Source organism: Cyprinodon variegatus, unplaced genomic scaffold (genome assembly GCF_000732505.1).
Source record: "Cyprinodon variegatus isolate N-32 unplaced genomic scaffold, C_variegatus-1.0 Scaffold345, whole genome shotgun sequence".
Taxonomy (NCBI): Eukaryota; Metazoa; Chordata; class Actinopteri; order Cyprinodontiformes; family Cyprinodontidae; genus Cyprinodon; species Cyprinodon variegatus.
In genome coordinates this window covers 296,618-307,997 of record NW_015150798.1, presented here as the reverse complement: position 1 = coordinate 307,997, position 11,380 = coordinate 296,618, and the positions used below count along the sequence as shown (strand labels likewise).

General features: G+C 37.5%; 1 protein-coding gene across 1 annotated transcript in view; it reads right to left on the bottom strand.

Annotated features, from left to right (window-relative positions):
- Nucleotides 1-8,853, bottom strand: part of ppp1r13l (protein phosphatase 1 regulatory subunit 13 like) — a 19,289-nt gene extending 10,436 nt beyond the window's left edge. Inside the window, exons 1-3 of the mRNA XM_015385686.1 lie at nucleotides 8,661-8,853; nucleotides 2,050-2,109; nucleotides 1,816-1,937 (exon numbers count right to left, since the gene is read on the bottom strand). Of these exons, the coding sequence (XP_015241172.1) occupies nucleotides 1,816-1,937; nucleotides 2,050-2,083 (156 nt within the window). The 5' untranslated portion in view covers nucleotides 2,084-2,109; nucleotides 8,661-8,853. The remainder of the gene's footprint in view (nucleotides 1-1,815; nucleotides 1,938-2,049; nucleotides 2,110-8,660) is intronic.
- Between the last annotated feature and the right edge of the window lie 2,527 nt (nucleotides 8,854-11,380).

Here is an 11,380-nt window from a genome sequence, read left to right as displayed (position 1 = left end):
GTAACGAGCCAATTTTTTAAAATGTAAGGAGTAGAAAGTGCAGATATTTGTGTAAAAGAGGAAAGAAGTAGAAGTAAAACGTCGCCATAAAAATAAGTAGTAAAGTAAAGTAAAAATATCAGAAAAATCTACTTGAGTACAGTAACAAAGTATTTGTACTTCGTTACTTCCCATCTCTGATGAATATTAACTGTTAACTTGTTTCAAAGAATATCAAATAATGGTTTAACAGCTACTGAGTCTGACATTTGCATTACATTTCCCAGGCTACAAAATAACCAGTCTCGGCCTTAAAAACAATTCTTAAGTTTCTTTAAAGAATTAGTATTAGTATCTGTAAAGCCCATATGATGAGGTCATGGTTTTTGTAAGATTCTGATAGGTTAGTTTGCAACATCTGATGTATTTGGAAGCGCACGCATCAATGTATTCTGAGGCTACCACTCCTCGCATCCTTGTGTAATGGCACAGAAAAATTATTTAGCTAAAATAACAGGAGGAGAATTGTGGACCTCCATAAATCTGCTTCATGCACTGGATGCAGTGATTCAGTTCCCTTAAGGTACCGGGTTCATCTGCTCAAACATCCATCCATGCTTTTTCTGTCACTCTTTATCCCTGCTGGTGTCGCAAGGGGCGCTGGTGCCTATCTCCAGCTGTCTACTTGTGAGAGGCGGGGTACACACTGGACAGGTCACCAGTCTATCGCAGGGCAAGACAAACAGGAAAAACAACCATTCACACGCACACTCACACCTAAAGGAAATTTAGAGACTCCAATTAACCTAACAGTAATGTTTTTGGACTGTTGGGGGGGAGCCGGAGAACCTGGAGAGAACCGGGTCAAAGGGAGAACATGCTAACTCAATGCAGCGAGACCCCAGGCTGGGAAACGGAACTTTCTTGCTGCAAGGCAGCAGTGCTACCCACTGTGCCACTGAGCACCCTGCTCAAAAAATTTACTACAAATATAAGCCTCATGTGAACAACCAGTCCTCCTGCAGATAGGGCGGTGAGTTCTTTTTCCCATAAATGTGTTTTATTGTGAAACGTGATTATCAGCCACAGAATAAAGGCAATATACCTTGTGAAGAAGCTGACTAAAGGCAGGGTGAAGCTAGTAACAATACCATCATCTACCAATAAACAAGTCTGGTATCAAAACAGGAACTTTAACAAAGGAAGTTACATTATTTATACTGAGGAAGAGACTTTAATTTTTGGAGATGTGCCTTTTGGTCTAATAAAACTAAAAGGATGTTTGCTCACCATGACCGTAATAACACATGAGGGAGGAAGGGGGAAGCTTTGAAGACTAAGTCTTTCCTGCACTGAAGTACAGAGGTGGTAGAATCATATTCTTTTGGCTCTTTTTGAATTTTTCTTTTGGTCTATTTCACCACATATAGGATGCATAATAAGGATACATGTAAAAGAAAGTTCACATGAAAACACTGCACTAACATCTAAACACATCAACATATTATGCACCAATATTCTTTAATTAGTTATAAACTGTCTTGACAAAAAGTGGATGACAGTAGGTTGTGAAACATTTGTTGGTTAAATATATATATATATATATATATATATATATATATATATATATATATATATATATATAATTTTTTTTTCTTTTTTTATTTGATGCAAACCTGTTTATCTAGAATTATGAGCAGGTAGCCCAAGGCAAAAATAAGCTTCAGAAACAGAGCAACAGAAAAATGCCTCTCAAGAAAAACCCTGAGGGTAGAGTGAGCTCAGTACAGGGTGTTCCAACTGAGCAAAAAGTTTTGTGCTATGATGTTTTTGTACCTTAGATTCAGACGATGTGTTGTTGTCATTGGAGGAGGCCTCCTGCAGCATGGAGCTAAATTCTTTGGATAGCTCATCTGCTACTGCAAGTGAGGCATTCAGGTCATTGTCTATGGCCTGGACTGAAAAGGAGCCAGATGAATAAACAATCAATTAGTGCAGGAAATCACAACAATGTACACAAACACACAACTGAGTCCAAAGGGCAAATTAAATGGTTTTATAGAAACTCACACAAAAAGTTCCCGAAACTCGTCTGTGAGCTCATGGCTGTGAGGCAGCACGGCTCTCCTTCTGAAAAAACAAAAAAACAAAACACACAACAACACATGAGTTAGTCACGTATCTCAGTCGCATAAGCATATTTTAACCATCAAATGTCATTGAGCATTTACTGCTATTTTAATTTCCTGCAGAGGAAAAATAACAGTTTGCACCTCTAAAGAGACTTTCTTTCAGTTAGTCTTTTATTCTTTCATTGACAATACCAATTCATCTTGCTTCATCTTTTAATTACAGTGTTCAGCCCTTCCCTTTCTTATCTACTGTACACTCCCAGATCTGTCACCTCCTGCAGCCTCTAAGCTAATATAACCCAAACGCCCACAGTAGACGTTGCAATTTTTGAGTGAAAAAAACAAGACAGGACAATATGGTGGTAGCTGGTTTCACTGGTCTGTTTATCTTCCTGACTCATAGTTTAGTCAGTGGTGCAGATGTCGCAGCAAAACCTCAGGCATTACTGGGCTGTCTAATAGTCAGCTCTAGACAGGTGGAGGATGCAGCTCATCGTGCAGATGACAACTAAATATCACAGATGCTCTAATCTGATGCAAGATGTGAGTCTGTCTAGACTGACTTGGAGCAAAAAACACTATAGGTATTTATCTACATAAATTATTTATGTGGATAACAAACATATTTTGTTCTATATAGAAAAAATGAGAGGCATGAATATGCAGTTTTACATATTCATATTAGAACAATATCATGATGGCTTACAGCACCGAGTCTTTTCTACGACTTTGAGACACTCTTGCTAATTGTTTACTAAAACATAACAAATCAACAATCATATGACAGCAATTCCATTTCATTTAGATGAATGGCTAATGTTCAAACATGGCATAAGAAAGCTAAAAAAAGAACATTTAAGAGACATCAATGTGTATGGTTTTAGTATTCCAGAGGGATTTTCAAGCGCAAACATATTACGTCTTTGGTGAAAACGCTCTATTGAGGTAGGAGAACAAAAGACAACAGGGAGATTGTTTAAAGATCATAGACAGGGCAGCTTTGCCTCTAATAACCCTTCATTATGACTTAGATATGTAAAACACCACCGTTGGGGATGAGTACCATGTTAAACCTTTAAAAAGATGGGCTAGGCTCACTCCTTTCTGCCAACAACAGTAAGATGAGACTGCAATTTGGAGGATTACCAAAAGCAAACGGATAAAAAAGAAAAATAATGACAAGGTTGATTTGTGGAACCTTTGATTTCAGTTGCAAATTTTAAACAGATGGGCCAAAACTTGGTGCAGACATCACAAGGACATAGATCAAGGTTGCTCAGTTCATTTTCTTGATGCACCTTTTAGACGTTTCGAGTCATTAGCAGGACTTAAGAGAACTTGACTACACTCTGCGGAGGTAATCCAGGAGTGTAGAAGCAAAGATACACCTAAAAAGGTGCAGGAGACTGGACCTCGAGGACCAGAAAAGAGGAACCCTGTCAAACCTCCTGTTCAGGCTGGTAGCGAGGGGTATTTTCTTCTCACATGCTGGGCCTCTTAATGCCAACCAAGCATTATCTAAATGCCACAGCCTACTTGACTGCTGTTGCCCAGCATCGTGCCCATCCCTTTCAGACTACAGTGCAGTCATCTTCTAAAGGCCACTCCAACCATGATAATGCTCTGTCACAAAGCTTTGATTATTTCAAAATGGTTTCTATAACATGACAATGAGTTCACAGGACATATCCTACCCTTACTCACCCCATGACAAAACGCTGAGCTCAGCCTGATCTATGAATAATTCAGGCATTAAAACACTAGAAAAAGGATCAGCCAGTGTTTTGCTAAGCTCTGCACGATTATTGGCACTCCTGTATGATCAACACCTTCATTAAACGGAATGTTTTCCCATCTTTTCTTTATTAAGGAGTAACTTAAGAGAGATGTGCTTCTGCGTCATGTAGTATTTATAGTCCCAGTCAAGTCATTATTTAAAGATAACTAAAGACCTTAGCAACTTTATAAAGTATTGTAAAAAGTGCTTCCAATGAATTATAGTATGCATCCTGTTTTAATCATTTAGGCAAACGTTGTGGTAGGTCTGAGTCTCTTGCATGGTGAGAGGGAAATTTTCCCAACAAAAAAGGAAGAGATGAGATATTTGACCTTTTATTGAATTAATGTCACAACAGAATATCTATTATAAAGGGATTTTGGTAGCGGCATCAAATTTAGAGGGGTAAGTAACAGAAACTTTAACCATCCAGCCTATCACTGAGACCTTGTTTGTTCCCATAGGTTGTGTTTAATCTAAAAATACCGCAGAAAACACCAAACATTTGCACATGTCATTTAAATCAATAGTTTGGCGCAAACAATAGCTGTTAGATGAAGACTTGTAGTTTTGCAGGATTAAAAATGAACAAAAAAGAAAAACAGCAACAAGAACGAAAAAGAGTCTACTAGAAAACCAGCTATAAACAGCAGTTCACTGTGTGTGGAAGCTACACCCTCTACATTTTTGGAGTGTGGGAAGGACTCACTATGCCTCCGTCGGGCCTGTTTGCAGACTAACATTCCACATCTCTCCTCCCTATGAGGCACTTTCCTAAAATCCAGCCTCCAACTGTTATCTCTTTCAGGGACAGCTCATGCAGTAAGACTCTCACTGACAAACAAAGGTCAGCCTTGAACGCCTCCCTGCAAATCATTCACTGAACCTTTCACCTGCTTGCTAAACAGTCGCCGTTTGTATTACTTGAACACAGCTAGTCTGCACTAAAACACCACTTTTTGTAAATCTACTAAATCATGTTCAGCTTCTATATGCGTTCAAATTAAGTCTAAACTCACAGAAATATATGTAAGACTTTTGTTTCTGAACCATCTTCTGTTACATTATGGGTTGCCTCCACTGGTATTTTGGGGTTATGATGACACGACACCTTGCTCTCTATCCGTTCTATTCTAATTCTTGGGAATCTGTGTTGTACCATTGTGCAACATGTTATTATGTCTGATTAAAGCAAAACAAAAAGAACAGCTTGTTTTTCAGTTCCTGCTAGGGATTCATAACGACACACACAGGGAAGTCTGAACATATCATTCAGAGCCACCAGTCCTGCAATGAAGTCTTTTAATTTTGGACTGCCACAGAATTTCAATGTCTGGAAATGAAAACCTCATAATGGGCTTTCTTCTCTGTTCCTTTTCTGTAATTAAATTTCAATATCGTTTGGCTTTATAGGTCTAACTCATGACAAATGAGTGGGGAAGCCAAGAGGAAAACCACAAGATGAAAACATAGATTAGTTCTGACTCGGAAAAAACCTCTGAGAAAAACCTTGGAACTTTTGCATTTGTATAAAGATACTTTTTCAATGTATAAGGAAAACTCTGGAAAGCAAAATTAAATATATAAAAATATGAATAACGAATTACTGTAAGGGTGTGTGTGACAACTTTGCACGTAGTACCTTATCTTTCCTATTCTCTTCCTAATCCAAAAATTCCTGAACCCACCTTCATGTGAAACCTTATTTCCCCTCCAGGCATTCATTCATTTCCTCAATGTCCTGCTTCTCTGTTTAGTGCCTCCTGTAAAGCCTTTCTCCTGACCTCTCTGCCATTGTCACAGCAGAAATGTTAACAGATAAGGGAGGATGAAAGGAAACTCTGATTCTAACTTTGTGTTTCTTCCATTTTTGTATTCAATCTACACTAAACCTGCAGAGGATCACTAAAATGCAACAAACTAGAAGAATCACACTACATGTCTAAATGTCCTTGACTTAGCTGGCAATAACATAATGCTTGGTATGTAATTAAATCTGAACAGCTTTCACACAGGCTGAGAGGATATAAAATACAAGTTAGGTCAATGCAAGAATGAGAACATCTGATGTAATGTTTACACAGCCTTAAGGTTCTTCCTAACAGTAGTCCTACTGACTGAACAGCTTTATAGTTTAGCACATTTTAAAACAAAACTTAAATGCCTACTTTGTTTTTTATGTGAACGATCAACAAAAATACATGAATACCCATAAAGTAAAAGGGTGGTGTTTTTGAGAAATAAATGAAAATCTTAATATTTTGGTGCATATTACTATAATCAGCCTCTTTATTAACACCTTTAGTGTTGTGTTCGTATCAACTTGGCATATCTGGAGACAGAAATTTTGTCTATCTAGCTTTGCAAGCTAGTTAATACCTTAATCACAATGGATGAAAACATGTGGGACATTCAATTCAGTTTATCTATATAACACCAATTCACCACAGATGTCATCTCAAGGCACTTCACAATTCAAACAGATCATACAGCCAGATTAATTCAAAGTTTTCTATCTAAGGAAAACCATTTGATTGCATCGACTCATTGACTGGATGGCAATCCCTAACACCAGGCATTCTTGTAGCGACAGTAGAGAGGAAAAACTCCCTTTTAAAGGGAAGAAACCTCCAGCAGAACCAGGCTTAGGGTGAGCGTTCATCTGCCGAGGCGGACTGGGGTTTAAGGAGACAGAAGCAGACATAGAAACTATCATCCAACTCCACAGACATATCAGACCAGGAAACACCCAGCCAGGCAGACGAGCTCCAAGCCAATTCCCATGTCAGAGGATGAAAGAGAGCACATACAGTTAGTCACAGAAACAGGCGAATCTCCAGCATCTATAAAAAAAAAAAAGGTGTTGATGGCAGCAGCACAGCTGATATTTCTCAACACATCAGTATTTAAGCACTGCCACAGACTCTTAATTGGGTATAAGCTATTACTTTGACAGGAAGAAGTAAATGTTTCCATTAGCCTGCTCAGTGGAGCAGTTATTAGCTCTGCTGCCTTGCAGGAAGAAAGCCCTGGGTTTGAATCTGAGCGACAGGTTTTGAGCGCATCTTCTCTCTTTTATTTGCAAGAGTACATCAGTGAGTACATAAACCATCATCCCTCCTCTCTTGTTGAAACTTTCCATGAATTTGTGGAGTGGACGGGATATGTTTGAACGGTCGCTTTCTCTGAAAAGTCTGCTGTCTTTTTACAGCTATCAAATATACCAGCTTGACTCCATCAACAATTTAAGGGACTGCTTATGGAAATTAGTTGCACTAAATTGCGTCTTTACTTATCCGAGTAAAGAGTGGTAAATAACGCCACATGTTTTCCTCCCTCTTCACAAACATGCACAACTTTTTGTTGGACTTTCAAATAAAAATCAAACAAAATAAACTGGAGGTTTGTAGCTGAAATCAAAGTAGTATGAATTACCTCTGCTTTATGTTAGGGTATAAAAATATTCCTTTATGGGCTAAAATTAGAGTATTACTGATAAAATTACAAGCAAACAATTAACGTTTCTTAAGAATTAATCCTTCTTTCAGACAAGTATGTCCACCTCACCAGCTCCTCAGAAGCACACAAAAGATCTCCACCCAAATTCCTTTTTATACCTTTAATAACTCGACCTACTTAGCCATAGAAATTCTCACACAGATCATATTCATGACTACAAACCTGATTTCAAAAGCTTTCAAACAATAGAGGTGGAGTGATCCTCTCAAGCTATGAATAAAAAAAAACGAAATCTATAAACACAAGCAAACATAAACTATGGAAGTGATTTAGTTGTTTGGTATGATGTCAAAACGTTCATGGCTCCTCTATGTTGGCTCCTCTGACAGGTCACATTTTTTGCCACTTTTCCCATCTCACCTCTTGGGTCTGTTAAGAACAGCATGTGACTCTGGAGGAATCTCGCAGCTCTCAACAACATAATGACATCGTTATGAGTCAATCTGCCATGTATGCCGCTTGCAGTGTGTCATTCACAAGCTGTGGTAGGAAAAGCGTTGCCCTTTTAATTCCAAGAAAACGCCAATATCTGCCAGCTTGCATGTTTGCACATGCATGAACTTAATGGCAATGGTTGTGATAGCGGCTGTTTTTTTTTAATGTGATTTGTTTACCAGCAGGTTGCAACAAGTGCTTCACAATGCAGCCCAGCTGGTTCTTGGCAACTAGGCGATTTCAAAGGAAGATGTTGGAAAACTTCCATTTAAATCCTGCTCTGACAGGAATGTTTAGGGGATTTCAAGCAGACCAAAAAAAATATTTAATAAATAACACACATAAAAGCCACATTAGAAACTGCAAAAGTTAAAAAAAAAAAGTTAAAAAGAAAAAAATACAGAAACACACACACACAAAAAAAAATTAAATCTTAAAAAAAAAGAAAAGGGAAAAAATGCACAAATCAGTAGCTGCTCCAGGGCTGCGAGTCTCATTATTTCTGTCTGAGCCTGTATTAATTTTTCATTTTTTTTTTTTTTTTGGTTTAAAACTGAGAAATAGTTGCCTGTGTTTGTAAAATCCGATTCCCATGAAGGATCAAGCTCCTCCTAACGAACAAGAACCCTCACAAAGAGTGAGAAAACCATTAAGAAGTAAAAAGATTACATAAGAAACACCAAACAGTTATGCTGAAAAGAGAACTACATAAAAGACCCAATCGATTAAAGAGGGATCATGTTTCCTTATTTAAGTATTGTTTGCGCAGATGTGTGTGGTTTTCATTCGCTGCGTAAGAAAGTGAAATGCGTTCCTACCTTAAAGCTCCAGAAAGAAACGCTCCTTTTCTTTTGTTCCAGTCTCTGAGGAAATCTGAGCTCCGTCCAAAGCTTCGCGTCTTCCTGAAATAGGCTCGTTCAGCCTTTAATCGCTCCTCGCTGTAGAGGCTCCAGACATGCAGTCATTGCTGCGCACAGACTGGAGTTGTTTAGGCGCAGAGTCCAACCCCCTCTGCTGGCCTCTGGTGCGCCTCAGTAACCGGATCCAGGTGTTCCTGTCGCAGCTGGCCCAGGTGAGGCTGCCTGGCTTTCATTGGTGCTTTCTATCATCATCGATACTTCCCTTCTGGAAACCTTTGCATAACTGTTTAACTGTAATTCATAAAAAAACATTGCACTGCCTCAACTCTCTGTAGAGCTACTGGACAACATATTTTTTCATAGATAAACATTTTGCAAAAACACTGATCAAAGTGAAAGATTATGGTAATATTCCAAAGATACATTTGAAGTTGGATTTCGTAATTTAAACTTGTTTGCAGTTGGGAATTAGATTAGATTGTTTATATAGTAATCATTCCCAACACACGTCATCTTTCTTGTACAGAAGAGGATTAGGGCCACTGAAAAAATAAAATAATAAAAAAGTTAATTGATTTTTAAATATTATTTCAGTACGGAAAAAGTCAGAATTCTGACTTTAATCTCAGAATTCAGACTTTTTTTCCTCAGAATTCTGACTTTTTTTCTCAGAATTCCAACTTTAATCTCAGAATTCTGATTTTAATTTCAGAATTCTTCTGACTTTAATCGCAGAATTCTGATTTTTAATCTCAGAATTCTGACAGTTAACAAACATGTTAGCATCAAGCCGTATGTATTTGTTTTCTTTCACATTGTTGCAATTTTTGATGGATGGATGGATGGATGGATGGATGGATGGATGGATGGATGGATGGATGGATGGATGGATGGATGGATGAAGACACTTGCTTAGGTTGTCAAATGCAGAGTCAAAATTAGGTATTTAAAAGCCAAGTATTCTGAGAAAATGGTGGCAACAGGGCATCAGATACTTTTTAAAAGCCCTTAAAAGGAAGTGATTAAACAAAGTAGAGATGTCCTCACATGATTGAGAAAGTGAACAAGCAGAAACATTTTTTTCCTCTCTGACTCATTTGATCTTTGGCAGTCCTTTTCCTGTCACTGCTTACTCAGGGCCAAAGGTTAAAGTTTTATGTTATGCTCATGTGATAAAATGAAACTAATGGCTTTAGTAATTTTGTGTATCTTAAGAAATTAGACAATAAAGCAATGCTCAGTGTGTCCACAAATAGCAGCCTAAGTGAGATATATCAGGGTAACCTCAGACGTTCAAACTGAAAGCTTTAACAGAAGGAGAGCTTTAATGTTAGTCTTAAGAGAGACAACAACTGGGAGCAGGTTTGCAGAAGAGGATCGTGATAACTAAATAATGTGCCCTACCCTCGACCTAGTCACTTCTAAAAGTTAAATTAACCCTAAATACCTGAATTAATACTCAGTTAAACAAACACTTTCATCATTTATCCCTTGTATTTTTTTTATTAATTTAATTTATCTCAAAAATCATTATGTTAGCTATTCATGAACTTTGCCTTGCTCATACAAAATGTTAAGTCAAAACATATGTTTTTGAATAAACATGACAGTTTTTTATCCTAGCATTTCAAATTGACCTTATTTGTGGGGAGTTAACTCACTGCTAAGTCCCATGAGCTGCTGGACCTTTCTTTGCACTAAGAAAACAGTGTTAGAAATTAAACTGTGTTAGAAATTGATCTACTTCATGTGTCATTTTTGGTTATTTATTGTAATCATTGTGCTTTGATTACTAATGTTTTCAAATTCAGTTCGGTAATGAAAAATCACTTTGCTGCACTTTCCCATCAGCAGACCAACCTCATTTTTTGTATTAATGAATCAATGTTAGAAAAATAAAAAAACATTTATTTTTTGACAACCATTGCTTTTCTGTCCCTTGGTGTTTCTAATTCAGTAAAATATTGAAAAATCTCTTTACTGATGTAATCTAAAGAGCTTCTATCTCTACATTTTACCACCCAATACAGAATCTCTCTTATTTTATGTAATTCATGTGAAAGAGGGATGTCTTAGAAACCACTTAAATGTGGTTGATGAAACCTAGGTTACACTGTAGGGAAGGTTCTGCTATTTTTCCATTTGGGGTTTGCTTCATTTACTTATGTTCCCAAAATGCCAGGTGTTTTTTTTTTTTTTTTTTTAGTTTTATTTTCACCTGTATCTTTTAGTGTTGCCTTTAAATCATGCGTTGTTTTCTATCTGTTTTTAATTCTGTATTATTAGACAGGTTCTGCTAGCTTCTTCTATGTGTTTTCCCCCAGATGTCCCTGTTAATTATTTCCCTCAGCCAGAGCCATTAGATATTAACTGTGTCTCCTTAGTTGGTCTTTTGTTTGCACCTGTTCTCCATGTTATTTAAGCCCTTGACTGTCTCTTGTTTGTCACTGGGTGCTTTCTTTGTGTATCTGTTCTGTAACTGTATCGTTATTTTCATTAAATCCTTGAGTCAGTGTTTGTTGGCAAACCTTTGTGATGAAAATGTTAATATTTATTATTTCATATGAAAATGTCCTGCAGTGTCACAGTTCTACCACTTGATGGCCCTGGTTCGTTTATAACTTTTGACATACACTCACCGGCCACTTTATTAGGTACCCCATGCTAGTAACGGGTTG